Source organism: Lycorma delicatula, chromosome 1, assembly GCF_047948215.1.
Source record: "Lycorma delicatula isolate Av1 chromosome 1, ASM4794821v1, whole genome shotgun sequence".
Classification (NCBI taxonomy): Eukaryota; Metazoa; Arthropoda; class Insecta; order Hemiptera; family Fulgoridae; genus Lycorma; species Lycorma delicatula.
In genome coordinates, this window is record NC_134455.1 from 244,499,354 (window position 1) to 244,519,100 (window position 19,747).

At 30.1% G+C, this 19,747-nt stretch overlaps 1 protein-coding gene across 1 annotated transcript in view; it reads left to right on the forward strand.

Moving 5' to 3' along the window:
* IntS8 (integrator complex subunit 8) overlaps positions 1-19,747 on the forward strand; it is an 82,116-nt gene that overhangs the window by 53,243 nt on the left and 9,126 nt on the right. The window contains exons 10-13 of the mRNA XM_075374983.1: positions 10,790-10,952; positions 12,424-12,678; positions 14,760-15,024; positions 18,447-18,565. Coding sequence (XP_075231098.1) covers positions 10,790-10,952; positions 12,424-12,678; positions 14,760-15,024; positions 18,447-18,565 — 802 coding nt within the window. The remainder of the gene's footprint in view (positions 1-10,789; positions 10,953-12,423; positions 12,679-14,759; positions 15,025-18,446; positions 18,566-19,747) is intronic.

The following is a 19,747-nucleotide window of genomic DNA, read 5'->3' on the forward strand; positions in this document are numbered from 1 at the left end:
CGGATATAATAAACACCATAATCTACAGAATTTTCTTCTTTAATAAAAATGTAGAAAAGATGAGTAAAATAAAGTATATATTGTAATCAGGTTATCAAGAGAAAAACAATTTTTTTGCAAAAAATAGAAGTTCACTAATTTTCAAACAGATTTACAGATGAGGTTGAGATGGTTTTTAAATATTTGTATGGAAAGTGTAGCATTTTATGACAGAAAAAATGGATTGTAGAAAAGCCAGGAAGGGAAAGTGGAGGCTTTTAAAATTTTGGGTTTAGAAGTATTTAAGAATTAGGAGGCTTGATAAATTTTAAATAAAAGGTTTGAAGATGAATCTGATAAAAAAATTTATAAGAATTCTTGCTAGAAGAACTAAGCTGTTAGGACGTATATTGAGGTACTGAGAATTAGTTAACTTTGTAACAGAAAGAAGTAGGAAGTAAAAACTACAATGCAGACACAAAACGGAATGTTTGAAATTATTAATCAAATACATTGGATGAATATGAGAATTGAAAGAATGTAGTTTAAATAAATGAAATGAAGTTTAATGTGCATCTAACTAGTCAAATGTGTGATGACCAAAAGAAAGTTTAGATCTCTTAATTTTTTGTATAATGTTAATAATAGTATATGAAAAACATTTTGTTATTTGATGATGAATGTTAAGTCATTTAAGTTGAAATTTTATATGAAAATTATCTTTTAGTATTTTAAGTCATTTTATTTGGAGGTTTATTCTTTCTGTCAATTTTTGCTTGCTTTTTGAAAAGAATGTTTATTACAGTTTTTTCTGAAACTTTTTATAATCAATAAGACCATGTTTGTTTTTTCATTTTTGATTATAATCTTTATAAAATTGAAATTCCAGTATATGAAATTAAAATATAAAATTGAAATTATTCCATAAACATTTTTTAGAAGTTGTAAAACAGAAAAAATTGAGTTGTAAAAAGTACTGGACTAATTTATTATTGTTTGTGGTATATGATTGCCATTTTGATTACAAACAAGAATTTGGTATAGTTTCAAACAAGCCAATTAGTTATTTATAAAAAATTGACTGGGACTCACTAGCTTCTGGTAATATTGATAAATATGTTCTGCTTTTTTTCAACTCTAGAACAACAATGGTTTTGAAATTCCTAGAATGAAAAGAGATGTCATTTTAACATGATAAATGCATTAAAGAATTACAATTGTTACTGAAAAACACGTTTTTATCTTTCATCTCATTAAATTTACTTTAAACATCTCTTACTTGTTTTTTTCTATTGAATCTATTGGAACTGTACCATATGTACATTTTTCCAAAGTGCTTTTGTTCCAAAGGAGTCCTACATAGGTTTAATCTATATATATGATCATTTGGTACATTTAACACAAGCCTGCAAAAAAAAATTGGGTTGTGGAATGTTTTTTAACTTTTGATAGTTGATTCCTATGTATTCTTTAGCACTGAATTCAAAAATAACCCTCATTTTTCCATTATGTCAGGATTTTTCGCAAATTGCAAATTTCAAAATTTGTAAAAAAAAATTGTGAAAATGTGATACTATAAAATAGACATAAAACTTTTTTTTATAATAAATTAATATAATGTATTCACTTTCTTGGCTTTGCATTCTTATACCTAAACTGTTAAGCTGTGTTGAAGAGGAGGGTGGGGGGTTCGGGTTGAAGATGACGAGACGGTAGGAAAGTTGGCTCTATATTGCTCAGTGAATGCATGGAGTTGACAGCTTGGCTTACAGGTTGTAACAAGACTTAACAAATTATAACACATTTATTGGCAGCTATCCACACCACTCATGCACCGTTCAACTAGTATCAGTGACATTTCAACCATCAGCATGTGTAAATCAAGTTTTTCTGTCCTCCGTGATCAGATGAGTTTTTGTCGGTGGAAAATATATTTTCAGGCCATAAAGCAAACTTTCTGTTTGTAAAATGGCTTCAAGAGGCTGCAAAAATTCTGCAGATTCTTGTTGTTATATTTGTGGTGAGTTAATGGTGTAAAGGCAAATAAGAAATATAACAAATTTCATTCGACAAGTGTACTTCATGTATTTTTGAAAGTAGGAGATCAAGACAAAGTTAAAAAAAAATTGTATATCCAAATATGCCATCCGCTTTATGTCTGGTTCCTCATCGTCCAGACATACCAGTGTCAGTTCCACCAGAAAATTTACATGAAATAGACAGTTCCACAATGATTTAAACATCGAGGAGTACAAACCTGGAGATAGTTGTGCATCAGTGCTTTATTCACAGCCTGAACTAAACGATTTGTTTTGAGACTTACATCAGACCAAAGAAAATTCAGAATTACTTGGTTTGAGGCTTAAAGAGAAAACCCTGCTAGCAGCTGGCACCTCATTTTCCTGGTTCAGGTACAGAGAAAAGGATTTTCTTCCATCTTTTTTGGAAGAAAGGGAAATTAGTCTTCTGCACTGATTTACATGGACTTTTGACTCACAGATTCATCCAAAAGAAGCCTCAAAGGAAACCTTCTTCACAACAGGAATGCGTATCCGTTAATACCCATCAGACAATCTGCCAATTTTAAAGAGAGTTATGATAATTTGGAATTCGTTCTTGATAAAATTAAATACAATAGTCATAAGTGGATTACATATGGTGATCTCAAAATAATATCAGTGCTCCAAGGACAGCAAGGAGGATACACACAGTTTCTTAACAAAAAAAAGTTACTGGTAACTAGCTTGTCTAGTGGTTAACTCGTTGCAAGTCAGTTGTATAACAGCTGATTTTAGAAGGTGAATGTTCTGCAGTTCAAATCTTAGTAAAACTTAGTAATTTTTATACAGACTTGAATATTAGACGAATACAAGTGTATTTTGGTGAGTGGGGTTCAGTTAACCTCACATCTCACAAATGGTCTACCTGATTCTGTACAAGACTACACCTCATTTACATATCACCTTCATCAAACTGGGCCATGGGTAGGTTACTTATTTTCACTAGTTGAGCAGATTGCAATATACACATTAGGGTAAAAAGTAATTAAAATGAATTCAAAGAAGAAATAATTTAACTTTGTTGATGGTAAAATTTTAGAGTGAACTATTAAGCCATAATGTGTAAACTAACTTAACTTTTATTCACACCATTGCTTGGTTGTTCACTTGATCATCTCCGTACTTGGAACTAGTAATTCCTAGTAATACATATATTTCAAAATACAATCCAACCTGAATTACAGGAAACCGTTTTATAACAATATCTTTTCTCTGTTCTGTGGAATATAGTTATAAATAAGATTTATTGTACTAAGAAGAATAACACAGAATAATAAAATATTGAATTAAAGTAAAGATATGAAAAACTGGATCTGTTGTGTTTATATATAAAATAGAATAAATAAATAAATAAACTAGTGGGAGCAATCTCAAGGTTGACAACCCACGACAGTCAAATGTGGAAAGTCTTTGAAGGAAAAATACGCCGTCAAGCAAAGACTTAAAAATATTGTACTCGGATTTGGCATGCAGTCACTTAAGAGATACGGATGAGTCAGTGCATCTGAACAAATCCAAAAAATTGAAACCACGACAAATAAATTACCTAGCAACCCACAATGTTAATTCTTTCTAAAAGTTGGAAAACTCAAAACGCTTATAGATACATCAACAAAACACAAAATATTAATAGCAGGACTACATGAAATGAGAAACACTTCTGCAGAACCATTTGAATCACAAGGATTCAGAATATATAATGGATTTCCTGGTAAGAAAGTCATAAAAAACTGCTCTACCTTTGGGACCGGATTCATAATAAGCACCAAAATCCTAAACTATGTTATTGACTTCAAAGCAATATCCCCCAGAATAGCCCCACTCTCAATAAAAACATTAACAAAATATACACAATAATAATAAATGGACATTCATTTACTAACAACAAAGTAGAATTAAGACAAGAAGTGAACAAATTTTGGGAACTGCTAGACCAAACAACTACCAACATCAACAACAAACACATCAAGATACAATAGGAGATTTCAATGCCCAAATAGGTGGAGAAAAGAAATACAGAAATGTGGTAGGAGAACACACAGCACTTAAATGTACAAACAAAAATGGAATGAAATTAATAGAATATTGCAGAAATCACAGAATGATATCTAAATCTACATACTTCATACAAAAAACCTGGAAACACCCTGACTGGAAAAAAGGAGAATGGCAACTAGACCATGTATGCATGGACAAGAACTTCCATAAACAGATACAGAACATCAGAGTACTATAAGATGAAGACAGGATCAGATCACTATGTGGTCAAAATAAAAATGATTTTCTCCCCGCAAAAGAAAATACCAAAAACCACTAAGAACAAAAAGAAATACAATACAGATAATCTAATAAATAACCAAAACTATCAAGAAGCAACCAAAAATATTAACAAAAAAGAATTAAATAAACTCGCAACAAAAGATTCAGCAAAACACACTGCTCCAATCCAACCAAGAGCGAAGCATCGATAGCGGAATAAAGATTGTGACATCGCAGTAGAGAAAAGGCACCAAAGTTGGGTCAAACACCAATGCGACCAATCAGAGGAGTGCATCTAACTAAAGAAAAGAAACCCACAAAATAATAAGATACTCCAAAAAGACCTACTAAAACAAATTGAAACTGAAAGGGATAAAGATAATACAAGAAAATACTATAGAATGTTTAAAACAAAATACAAAAATATGAACCACCAATTCTAATCCTAAAAGATGAAGATGGTAAATCCTCACACAATAATAAATGAAATACAGAAATATTAACTAAATTGTTCAAAAAACTATGAAATTGTGAAGAACCCACAGAACTCTTCCAAATTGACAAACACACATATCAAATCAAATAAACCCACTTGCACTAAAAGAACTAAACCAAGTATTAAAAGAAACGAAAAATCACAAAGTAAGCAGGGAAGACCAGATAATGATAGAACTCTGGAAGTACTCCTCCAAGGAGACAGTTACTTTTAGAAAATCTCCAAAAAATCTGGAAAGAAGAAAAATTACCCAAACACTGGACTGCTGCACTCATATAACCACTACACAAGAAAGGGCCAAAATTAACCATGAAAACTACAGAGGAATTTCACTATTAGATTGCACATATAAAATACTCTCAACAATAATAAAATAAATAAAATGAAAATGAATTGGGAGAATATCAAGGGGGATTTAGACCGTGGAGAAGCTGTCCTGAGCAAATAATCACTCTCAAATTAATAATGAATGTACACAAAATGAAACAAAGACAACTAGTAATGTCGTTCATAGATTTCCAAAAAGCTTAGAACAGTATTCATAGACAATCAATGCAGAAAATATTAAGAAAGGTAGGATTACACTCGAAATTAGTAAAAATGATAGAACAAACGTTAACTGACACATACTCCAAAATAAAATTCAAAGGAGAAATATCAGAACCATTCCTAATCAAAACAGGTTTAAGACAAGGAGATGAACTATCCCTACTGCTCTTCAACTGTGCCTAGAATATGTAATGAGAGAGTGGTACAAAAAAGATTTACCACACGTAACAATTGAAGCAAGGAAACGTGTAAACCATAGTAAACTGTCTAGGATTTGTAGATGACCTAGTATTTCTAGCCAATAACATCACAAAAGCTAGAATCTAATAACTTCATTGGAAGAACTAGCAGGAAAAATAGGCCTAAGAATATCATATGAAAAGACTAGAATAATGGCCATAAATCCTCTGGTATTGAACCATCTAATCATAAATGGACACAAAGTCAAGCTAGATGAATAGTTTAAATATTTAGGAGAAAATATCACACATGACATAAGAAAAGATAAACTGGAAAGAAAGAACATAAAAGCTCAATTATGCACAAAACACCACCAAAACAACATATAACAAAAGGTGCATCTCAATAGATACCAAACAGACATTACAAAACTGTAATCAGACCTATAATATCAAAAAAAATATCATGTGAAAGCAAAACACTCATCAAACTAAAATCCAACATTTCCTACTCAGCAGAGATGCAAAGAATAGAAAGAAGAATTCTAAGAACATGCATAAATAAAAGACGACTTACTGATGGGGGAGAATGGAGACTCATACCAAACCCAAGAGGTACATAAAGACGTAGAATCAGCTCTAGACTACTTTAAATAGAAAAGAATCTCCTTCTTTGGACACGTAATAAGATCAGAACCGAACAGGCTTGTCAGGAAACTGGTTGAGAAATACTGGAAAATGTCCAAAACACCAACCCGGATAACCAAAATAAACAAGGTATGCAAGAACTAGAAATCACAATAGAGGATTTACAAAATAAAACTGACAATATAAAAATATTAAAGAAGCAGACGTCAGATTTAAAATTAAAGAAAAGAAAACAACAACAAGGGTTTGTTCAGAAGAACTCAAAAATGCAAGATCTGACAGAATGAAGAAGTATTGGGAAGCAATCAAGAAAAAAAATAAAAAAGAAAAGACGAACCAGAGTTTACTAAATTGGTTTACCATGACCTCAAAATCCTCAAAAAAAAAAAAAATAGAATGAATATATTCATATACAACTGGAAGAATTAATCATTGACAAAAAATTCCTATACATAAAATAGTAATTTCACTAACTAGATATTTATGCAACTCTTGTTTAAATTTTACCAAGCTTGTATCTAGTCTTAATTCAATGTGCAAGTAATAAATAGATATGGATAACAGCATAATAATAAAAACTTTTTCAAGAGGAAGTTTTATGTTGGGTGTAATTTTACATTTTTATGTTCATTTCTTTAACACTTTTTCTGAGCGTATAAAAAATAATACACTCTCAAACACTGTTCCAAAATATAACAATACAAGTTAAAATTGTATGAAATAACCATAATAGAATAAGAGCAAAGCTTTGTATTGATTAATTTATTTAAATTGAGCAGTATAAATTATGTCCATTTTACACTCCATTAAATATACATTAATGTACTGGGGTATATTATCTCGAAGTAAACACATTTGGTAGCGTAAATATATGAGATGATACATTTACTTTAACTTCTCTTAAATTTCAGAATTTCAGCTTCAGTAAGGATTTTAAATGCAATTTTTATGAATCTTTTGGTTAAATCTAGATCAGGTTGGAACTCAAATTATTAGTGATGATGAAGAAAAAATTGTTAAAAGTTGATACCAATTTAATAGGTTTCTCAATTGATAAATTCTTCCACAAGAATCTTTAACATATATCTTTGATTTTTGAAAATTAACAGACCTCTTTTTAATGTTCCAGACTATCTATATATTGTTTATAAGTTTTTAATTTTCCTACTTTAGTAGAAGCATCTAGCATACTTTAAATTTCTTTTAAATTTTAGAAAAAATTAATTTTTTTAAAATTATTACAGTGCATTCCGCTAATCTGAAAATTCAGCTTATTCAAACAACGTTAGTGTGAAAATATTTTTTTAATTTTTAGCTAACTGTAAATTTATATTTTTAAGAGTCAATTTACTTCACAAAAAAACAGTTTTTTTTATTGCTTATACAAAATGATATGTTAATAGAACAAGTTCTACAAAAATAGACATTACAAATATATACAATGCAGTACAGCATTAAAAAATTTTAAATGTGAAAAGTATTATGTTGTATACAATTTGTTGATACTGTATAACATGAATTATTTCATGAATTCAATCAGTTTCTTTTGGTGTAATGAAGTAAATCTGCTGGAAGATGCAATGTTGTGCCACCACCTCATGAACAAAAATCATCTCACAGGGTGAGATGTAGCTTTGGCATGTTATTCGACATAGCTAAGAGCAAGGTCTAGGACAACTGCCGCTTCCGCATGTGCCACAAGCTGGTCTGTATCACTACCTGCCTCATCATCATGCTGCTCGAAGTCTTGCTGAGTAACAGTTGCCACAATCTTCTCATTTGAAAGATTTTCACAATCTCCACTATCTGCTGCCATCCACTTGTTTATGTCAAGTATTTCTTCATAACTGGGAACATGTACAAGCACATGTAGATGTGATGATTTTAACTTTCTATAAAGCTGAGGATCGGCCACATTTTTTTCAAAGATTTCCTTAAGCACTGCTCAGAAACAGCATCCCATGATTCGGCTGCCCAATAAGCAACATCCTTAACGTTTACTTATTTTATATTCTGAAGTAAAGAATCGGAACTCGTATTATTTTTTGTAAGAAATGCAAGCTTTAAAGTTTGCAAGACACCCTGATTCATAGGTTGTAATAAAGGTGTAATGTTAGGAGGTAGAAAGACTGCCTTGATTTCATCACAAGTTGGTACACCTTCGTCGAGGTGAGATGGAGCATTGTCTATTAACAGAATTGCTGTTGCTGGTAAATCATTTTCTTTGTTAAAACATTTTACTTTAGGAACTAATTGATTTTAAACCATTCCTTAAAAAGATTTCCATTCATTCAAGCCGTTTGGGTTCTTATAATACACTGGAAGAGCCTTTGTATTGATATTTTTGAATACTCAAGGCTTTGAAGAATTTCCAATCATCATTAAAGGTAGCTTGTATTTTCTTACAGCATTACTACAAGCCATCAATGTAACACACTCCTTGCTCATTTTAAAGCCCGGAGCACAGGCTTCTTCCTTAGTTGCCTGACTTTTTGTTGGCATGCCTTGAAGTTCAAGCCAGTTTCATCAGCCTTGTAGACTTGTTGGGAAGAATATTTTTTCCATAATAATAAATCGGCAAACTCTCTGGTATTCCTGTGCCACAGTATGATTTACTGACAGCTGCTTCTCTGTGATAGTTAACTGGCAAATCCCATGACATTTCTTCCACCTGTCTAACAATCCGATTCTTGCTGTAAATGAATCATCACCATTTATCAGTTTATTGAGATAAATAGTCTTGCTGAGAGGACTGTACTCTACAGGGTATAAGAAAACAGCCTCATGCCGTATTAAACAAACCACTGTGAAGAGGTGGTACGAGAGTCAAAAATGACAAAACAGGCTTAGGAGCCTCTATATTGCATAACCTATAAATGGAAACCACGTAAAAATTCCAGCTGCGAAAGTGACTGTTTTCACAATTAAATTTTGTTAAAACTATAAAAAGCTAGACAACACCCCCACAACATCTCACGAAGAGTCCACAATTTCATTTAGTCAGCATATGCGACTCCCTCTGGAGAACAGGACACATTTCTCCCTCCAAATAACTAGGGTTACCAAATCCATCCATAAATAAAACTTAAAATTTATAACCGCCACTAAATAACCGATGAAATCCGCCCAATAATAGAAAGATACAGCAACAAGGGACATTGTCCAGGCTCTGCGATCTGTAGGGAGAAATATTGAAACTCCTGCCATTCTTGCGTTCCGTTCCGTTCCAAATAGCCTTCTGTTGAATAAGAGTCCATTTAAGGGCATGCCTTTTTCTCTCTCCTGTGTAAACCACAGAAAGAGGGCTTCATCAACCTTTTCAGACTGTGATGGTCTTGATGTATGGCAGCCTTCAAGAGTTTTTTATGAAGAAAATGTACAGAATTGTTCAATTTTTGTATGGTTTTTCTTCCAATCATTAATTATGCCTTTTCCTACACCAAACTCTACAGACAATTTTGTTGCACTCTCATCTTTATCTAAATGATGATAGCTTATTTTTAAATGAACATGTAATATTATTCCGTTTGCTAGCCATTGTACTACCACTAAATGTTACAAATACAATACATACAGTACTCGTATAAAGATTAATTTTGATGCTGAAACTAAGTGCTACTAACATATACAAATGTATTTGACATTATGGTATGTCCAAACTGACACAATAATATCGGACAACTAAGTAGTGATATCAGTGACAACTACATTGAAAAATATCAGTTGAGAGCCAAACTGTTGTTTCTTAGAAAAAAGGCAACATTGTTTCATTTCAGTACAAACTCTTCTTCAAATCATTCGATGTATTGTATGTATGTATAATTTTATACAATGGACTCTAGTCTATAATCTTTATACAATTCTATAATCTTTATACAATGGAGCTTCTGTATTGTGTTATAAAAAGTGCATATTATATACAATATTGTATTTCTAATTTGTTTTATATTGTGAGGAAAACAAGGCAAAAATAATTTAAAAAAAAAAAATACGATATAAAAAAGTTCATAAAACTGTCAAATTTTGTGATAATATGATGTATGGTACAATATGACGAATGCAAGCGACTCACCACTCTGTTCCTGACCTTGTGCTGTGTGTATGCACACATTAGTGAACTCATTTCATCAGAATTGAATAATTTGTGCTATTTTTGCTTGCTACTGCATTACTGCAGTAATTTCTGTTTATCTGAAAATTAAGCAATTTGAGAGGGCTCAATTCAGTCCCAATTAGTTTGAATTAGCCAGATTCTACAGTATTATTATTTTTTTTTTTTTAAAGTAAATTCCCTGTATGTGTGCCTGATAAGTTGTTTATAATTCATTTTTGTATTACAGAAAGAGGTACATTCATTCATTTGTTGCTTTGCACTATCTGTTCCAACTTAACAAAGCCTGAAAATAGATACAGCTGTTTTAAGTAATTTTCTGAAGAATTTCAGTTGATTTTACTGAATCTTTGTTTTAGTGAAAAAAAATTATTTTATTGTTCATAAATTTCTTTATTGTTATTTTGTCATTGTGTTGGTATGTAACAACAAAATATTTCATCTAAATAAATAATCAAACTTATTAATGTGCTGTTAAATTCCCTGTTTACATAAGTTTTTGTTTCAGAATTTTGACATGGCTAGAAGATTGTTTGATATCATACAGCTAGAGCTTAAGAGTAGTTCAGCTCCTAACAATATATCGTTCAAGTTACGTCAGCTGGTTGATTGGGAAATTTTATTATTAGATATTAATCAGTTTCATTCAAACTGGCCAATACGTACATTAGGTATTTATTGATTTACTTATTTTTTGATTGTTACATTTGTTTATCTGCATTTTAAGTGTTAATGTTTTTTTTTTAAGTATAATGTGCATCCTATTTTGATTAGAGCGTATATTGTAATCATTCTTACAATAGTTTTTATTGGTAATCTGTTTTCATTCATGCTCTTGATTGTTACCATTATTGATTTTGTTCCAGTTTTTATTTATCTACTAAATAAATAGATTATATAAAACTATCAAATCATTAATGACAAACTGGACCAAATATGATAAATACAGTATTTTAAAAACTTGCATTAAAACTAGTTGTTTTGCAGCTATCTTCAGTGATTGGCATTTATTTTACTAATACTGCCATCAACTTTTATTGTAAATAGTCTTCTTGAATTAGCAAGCTGTGTGATTAAGAATTATATATTTATATTTGTTCTGGTTATCATTAAGAAATGATAGCTCTACATCATTTTCATTGGCAAACATCATGGGCAAAAACATTATAAATGTTTTTGTAACATTTTGTTTAAAAATCGATCATCTTATTTTTTTTTTAAATGTGACAATATTTTTTGTATATAAATTAATACTTTTTTATTATAAGATATCAAAAATCAAAATTCTGTAAAATTCAAACATTAAAAATAGATTGCAACTTATTTTTATTATGCCTTATGGCACTGGTTCCCATACTTTTCTGAGTCTCACGCACTTTTTCAATTAAAATTTTTCCATGGCGTGCTACCCTAAGTAAAAGTATGACTAACTCGTAAGTAAGAAATAAAAATAAATAAAACTCATGTATATCTTCATTATTTTTTTACTTTATTAACATTAAATTAATAATTATAAATGTCTTGGTTCAATTAATTATAAAGCTTTTACAATATTTCACAGTGACCCTGTGAAGAGACTGTGGCTCCCTGGGGTGCTGTGGCACACAATTTGGGAATCACTGCCTTATTGCATTCAACATTGAAAATATTAGAAAAAGATCTAAAGGAACAGTTGAAAAATCTGTTTTTTTACATTATTTCACACTTATTGTGTGAAATAATGCAAGTTTTTATTAAATCATTGATTAGTTCCAAAAGTTATTAAATTCATTCTGGTCCACAATTAGGTAAAATAGATAATTGTGTTTGATCTTGCGCAATATGTAGGTTTGAAGCAGAAAAATCACTTTGTGATCTTTTATTTGATTCTTGGCCCAATAAGAGTGGGTTAAAAATTAATTCAGTTTTTCTGATTCATTATAAACACCCTAATGTTCTTAAATATTAGTTGTTTAGATTTTCTCATTCAAAGGCTATTTTATTCATTTAGTTTAGTTTTTCATTGTACTGTTTTTTTTTTTTTGTTTTTTTTTTTATTAAGTATATACTTTTAAGGATTTTAGAATAATTTAGTTGTTTACTATAGAGCGCTTATTCATCTGTGCATGACAGGATAATGATTACATTTCATTTCTGTTATAGATTGCCAACAACTTGGGATGAAATGTATAATGGTTTTACAAACTGTTGATGGGCCTGTTGTACCGCGTATTGAAATAACTGAACAAGCTGCTGTAACACTTCTTAATTTAGCTGACTGGGACTCAGTATCTTCTGGTCCTTTGCTTGATAAAAGGTTACCTGCATGTGAATTAGTTACTGCTATTGGATTTGCCTGCCAGGATATAATTAAATTTAAGGGAAACAAAAAAGTTACTCGTGATGCTTGGGATCTTGGTAAAGTATTATTATGTTCAATTTTGTATTCAGTTTGTGAATATTTTGTTTAAAGTGAGTTGTTTGAGGTGTCCTCTGGCTGCAAACTGTTTCTATTCGAACGCAAAATTGACTTGAGTTTTATACAAAGTATTAATACATAATTATTTGTTACTAGGTAATAACACAGGCAGGTGCCTGTCTCCTTTATTCCATACTCAAGCAATAAATGTTATTTTTTTTATATATTATGATCCTACATTTGCTGTGTTCATGATTATATATGCATAATGCATATGTATACTGTATAATTTACTTATTATTTTTATTGTATAGTTATTTGAATTTTAATATTTTTATTGCTGATATGGAGATACTCATACCCAACAAAATAACTTTTCAAATTAGCAGAACTGATGAAACATGACTACATGCAACGTTTAGAGGGCAGATCCATACCTTTTCCACCCACAGTTTTCACTGTGCAATAGTGGAAGGTTTATTTTAGGGATAACAGAGCATTATTTTTTTAAAAAAAGGTGTTATAATTTATTTTTAAATAATTTAAATTATTTTCTTTAATAATTAAATTCAATACTTAAGATTATTTAATTATTTATTAATTTTTTTCAGTAGCAAAGGTGTTTGAGACTTAGAATTTGGCGTAACAGTATGCAACATTACATTTGGATAAGTGAAGGCAATAGGAAACTCTTCTGTAATTCTGTAATTTTCTTTAGTGAGCCTGGTGAATACTAACCGCTCAGAGATGAGTGTTTTATTTTATAGAAGGGTCAGTCAAAAATAAACTAGAGTTTTGTCTTCATAGCTCATTTACAAACATGAGTAGGCTGGCGCAGAATGATATTGATTTTGTAGAAATGTGAGGAGGGGATGGGTGCTCTTGCCATCTCTGCATTCATGTCTGTTTGGTCAGTAGCATCATGTCAGAGCAACAGGTTTCATCTTCAGTTGCACTATGTATTAGTGTAAAGTTTCTCATGAATGAGAATGCCAAACCTTCCAAAAACATCTGAAATCTTGTTCCAAGACTTTTAACCCAAAATCAAAAATTGGCGTGATTGAAAATTTTCCAAGGCTAATTGAATCAATTTCAACAAGAGGGAAATTATTTTCCCATTGAAAAGCCATATTTGTTGAGACATATGTCCATCACTAGACTCCTAAGTTGAAATCGACGAGTGTGGAGTGATATAGGAGAGTCTTGCCCTACAATGGCAAAAATACATATTTCAGGTGGAGAAATACTCAGAACTTTCTTTTGGGACTGAAAAGGGCTTTTGCTCATCAGTTTTCTCTACAAATATCTGACTCTGCATGCTGCATACTGCTGCCAGCTCTTGAACAAAGTGAAAGCCGCTTGCAGGAACAAAAGGCACTGTCGACCAATCATAGATATAATTCTCCTTCATGACAGCACTAAGCCTTATACAACCTTGCACAGCCATTAACATTCTCTTTTTCGGTTTAGCCTCTGGAACCACCATAAGGGGTTCAGAGGATGATATATATGAATGCAAATAAAGTGTAGTCTTGTATATTCTCAGATCAATCATTCCTGAGATGTGTGGTTAATTGAAACCCAACCACCAAAGAACATCGGTGTTCACGATCTTGTATACAAATCTGTATAAAAGTAACTGCCTTTACTAGGATTTGGACATTAGAACTCTCTACTTCGAAATCATCTTATTTATGATGATGAGTTTAACCACTACATCAACCCAGTGGGTTAGACATTAGCAAGCACTCAGAGTAAACTGGATGAAATTTCTGTAAAATTTTAAAATCCCCATATAGTTCAGATTTATCCTCTGCAATTTCATTTTGTTTGGGCCATTAAAGAACGCATTGGGAATATATCATTTCCAGAGTGACATCAAAATAGAAGAGTTTGTGTGCAATTTTCTCTTGTAAATTTCTCTTTCTTTTGTAAAGAAGGGATCCACAAGTTTTCTATACTGTGGGGAAAATACATAGAACTTCTGTGAGACTATATAGAAAAGTAATGAAAATGTTTTGTATTTTTATTTTATGTTTATTTTATGTTAAATTTCAGTTTGTCTTATCTGTTATAACAGTGTTACCAACATTTTTGAATTCAAGTGGTAGTGGAATCAAACGAATGTCCAGTGGTGCTGGAAATGCACCAGCAGCATCATCCTCATCAACATCTGCATTAACATTGCCCATATTGACCAAAGTATTTCTCAGCTTGAGAGACTTAACTGCATTAACTGTTTCAATATCATTACTTGCTCGTATACATAATGTTCTGCGAGATGATCAATATAGCCTAGAACTTATCACAGATCATACTGCACTATGGCCAGGTGTTGTCAGCAAGTATGTATTCATTACAAATATATTTTTTTGTAAAATGCCTTTTTTTCTTTTTCTTTATAACTAAATATAAGAAAATTATAAATTGATAGATAATTTTTTTATATTGATTTATCAGTGTATAATGTTACTATGTTTAATTATTGATTAATATTTATCATACTTTTCAGTTATGTTACATTTTCATGATAATGTTTATAAAATTAAATACTTGTACTTGAATTAAGATTTTTATTCTGTTTATATACTTTAATGAAATTTTACTTATGAGGTAATTATAATAAGTTTAATAAGGTTCTACAAAAAAAAAATTCCATGGTTTTATTTTTTAAATAACAATAGGAATGTACTGATGGGTACATTGCCATGATGATTAGAAACAAAATTTCTAATTTTTTTTGTTGCATTTTTTTCTCAACCCTGTACAATATTCCAGATAAAATCAGAATTAATTATAATATTAGGAAGAACAAATCCTTGGGAAAAACCTTTTAATAAATAAGAAAGAGAATAATACAAGATTTGAAAAAGAACATATTTTTTTATCACTGGGCTTTCATTGATCTGGGCAAGTTTTGACTCTATCCCTATAAATATTGTTGCTTGTTTCTAGATAACCATTCTAAATTTCATCACCTGTTAATATCATACAGATCAAACCACATTGTTATGTGCTATTGCTTTTGATTATTTTATAAAAGTTGGGAAGCAAACTTCACAAATACTGATGAATTTTAAAATTTTCTACCTACTCCTAGCAACTTCTGCATCTGATTCAAGTCTTCTGTAAACTTGTGTGTAATAGGTAGTGATCCTCATGGATGAATTCATTAATTTTGCAGTATTTTATGATTTTGCTGTCCCTTAAACATCTAAATATTGACTGATCAGCTGGTTTTGGAATGTTATAGTAAAATAAAAAAATCATTTAGCCTAAATAATGTTTTCAAAATCCTGACTAAAAATTGCAAGGATTTTGACATCATATTTAACAAACTGAATGCAGTTACATCGCTTATTTTTCATCCTTTGTAATGAAACCTAACACAAAGTTAAAAATTACTTAAAACAGATTAGAATACAGCATGTATTCACAGCAAAGTACCAGATGGGGTAGAGTGAAACATAGCATATAGGAAATGCACTGTTGTTAATTTATATTTTTTGACTGAGCTAATCATATTAGTTAAGCTTAGGAGCTTTCTACTAGGATCATGTATGAAGCAACTGTTTCTTGATTTTATCATCAGTATTTAGATTGAGATGCTTTTGTAACATATGTTATGAATTTATGAAATCATTAGGAAAGGATATATATTAGAATTAAATTTTAAAGAAATATTTGTTTGCTTTAAAGTAATGTATTAAGTATAATGTGTATATATCTTATTTTTCTATGTACTACTTATGTACATCCTAACAGTTATTATGAAATGCAGAACATTTAACTCTTAATACAAACAATTATTTTCATTTTCAATCCACCTCTTTCCCCTTTAGTATCTCTATGATAATAGTTTACAGTATCGTCGTGGTCTATTTTTTATTAATGATTTACAATGACAATAAATCAAAATGGTTATCTACATAAAAAATTTAAACATTTCTGTGAGTGGCAAGCCTTCATATGTAAATATTAACATGTACAGCTCAAGAAAGAGAATATACAAAAGAGTTTAAGATGTCTAAAAGTAACAAAGTCATATTCCTTATTTTTTTATTTAAAAATTGTAAATTGTACAGCTTGGTAATCATATTTATATAGTAAACTTTTATAATTAAAATAATTAATTTTAGCAGACTTGATATGAAATATATAAGGAAATGTAATGTAACATTCAAAATATTGTAATTAATATGGTTCAGCTGAGTTCAGTTTATCAATTGATACAAGTTTGAACTTGTATTTGTATATCTGAACTATTAAGTATGTAGTATATTACTATAAGTAGATCTGATGGCTGTTTCTGACCCAACTTAACTATTTCTAAACTCAGTCATTATTCCTCCACAATTGATCCTGTGGGCAGTTGACTCCCAGTTTGGTCCGTAATACATCCATATTTGGTCATACTAGTTTGTTAAACATAATAAGTTTATATATCATACCTATTTATTAATAAGATAATAATATAAACAAAAATAATATTAACAAGATAATAATATAACAATATAATAATATTAACAAGATAATAATGTAAGGCATTCACTAGTCACAATCGTTTTTTATGATATCGCACATAAGCCTGAAGATTGTATGTGAGAAATGGAAATGGAATGGAATGTAGCATATGAAAGATGCCATGTCTGACCAGGATTTGAACCTGAATCTTCGGATGAAAAGTTGAGATGCTACCACTTTGCCACGAAAATCGACAGAGTTGTAAAAAACATTTACTGATCGGCAATGTTTTTATAAAAACCATTTTTTTTTTAATTCACTTCCATGTAATTAACCTTCACATTTTATTATAATCCTTATTTTAAAGTTGCAAATTTTATTACGATGAAAATTAAGTTGGTTTACTGACATCTAGCATGGGATTATAGATTATGGAGAGACTGACTAAGAACTAGTGATACTCCATTTTTATTTTATGATTATTTTTTTTAATTATAGGTATGCATCACTGAGAAAAATAAAGGGCAGAAGAACTATAGTATCGTGTGTGTGTGTGTGTGTGTGTGTGTGTGTGTGTGTGTGTGTGTGTGTGTGTGTGTGTGTGTGTGTGTGTGTGTGTGTGTGTGTTTGTGTGTGTGTGTGTGTGTGTGTGTGTGTGTGTGTGTGTGTGTGTGTGTGCGTGCGTGCGTGCGTGCATGCATGCATGCATGTTTTTTTTTCAATCTTCTCATTATAAGATATTGAGAATATATATATATATATATATATACATACAGTGATTTCTATTAAATTAAACAGTCATTTTTCAGTAAACTGTATATGTACTGTAGATACATGAAATTGAGGATATGTAAACACTTACAATTAACCATAACCACAAAAGAGGAAAAAGTATGAGGAGGTAGTATTTTTATTTGATTAAAACTTTTAAAATAATTTTGGCTGTCTTCAAAAAAAACGTTTTTCTTGTTTTTAAAGTAACCCATTCACCATTAACCTGATAAAATAGAAAATTATTTTGTTACAACAGGAGCTTCATAAATTATACTTTGTTTATGATCAGTTGAGTTTTTATTTATTTGATTTTTACTGCTCAAATATTACACCATGACAAGATGCATGTTACCAAGTAAAAACAGATTGCTGAAGCTTTAAAATGTTTTTCTCAGAACAAGAGTATAGACTTCTCTGATGCATATTTACATCTCATCTTATTGATATGTGAAATACCTAGTACCTTAATATGCCTCTCATCTACTCATAAAACTTTCATTTTATATATTTATTTTTTATCAATTTTTAGTGCCAATTCCTACAATATGAGACCAGTAACAGAGCTACTCTCTCAGATGTTAACACAAGCCATTCAATTTTATCCTAATAGTGTGACCTGGTTGAAACTATTTGGTGATTTATATTTTGGTAAGTTGAACATGTAAATCTTTTATTAAATTACTGAAGTTATTGTACATGTGTAAATTGCAGCAGTGAATAACAAGCATTCCAGTCTCATAATTGATAGGTCACAGATTCAAGTTTCTGTATTGGATTTTTTTTTTATACATGTTTCTTATTTTCATCACAGATTAAAAAATTAACTTCTCAGCTAATGTTTTAGCGCTGCTTTAAAGCAGATTAAAAGTTTTACTCAATTATGAAAAAAGCTTATGCTGTTAGTTTGTTAATAGTGTATAAAGTAAAGTTACTTTTTTCATGAATTTGCTTAAAACTTTAATATTTAATGCCAAAAAAATAAAATATATCGTTAAATAACCTCAATTTGAAGTTAAGTTGTCTGTAGTCAACCTTAAATGAGCGAAACTCTAGAACGACTCCACCAGTCTTCACAAGTACAACTTCAGATGCACTACTACAGCATATCTAAATTTCAATGAAAGTGATATACTAATTTTGGAGAATATCAAGCCAAAAATGTTACACATAGGCTTCAATATATATATATATTTATTTTATTTTTTCTAAAGTAAATCTTTTCAAGACCCATATCACCTCTGTACTAATAATAATCAATTATTGTATGTATAAAATAGATTCAATTTGATCCACCCAAGTACAGAATTGGATAAAATAAAATAAAATGACACTCACCTTATTTTTTCATACAATCTCTACAAAAGCGCTTTTGCAGCAACCCCCGTCTTCAGTTGTAGATTTTTCTTTTTGTAAAATATTTAGTGTTAAATTACTTATTAAACCCAAAATTAAAAATTAAAGTATAATAAATTAAATATATAAAAATTAAAAAATAAAATTTTTAAATTTATTAAAGAAAATATATAAAAATGTTAAAATGATTAAAAATTATATATAAAAATATGATGTCAAGTATTATAAAATAAAATAAAATATAATATATTACATGTGTCAATACTATTGTAATGAAAAATTAATAAAATGTTTGTGTAATATCATTATCTGAAAAAGTGCTGCTGCTATTTATTGCAACTCTTACAAGTGTGTCATCCTCAAACTCTTGTTTGTTAGTTGATCAGGCTAAAATACCCTCCTTTATTTATGTATATAATATTTCTCCAAAATATCTAAATTTTTATTTCCAAATCAGTGTCAATCAGAAATAGAATG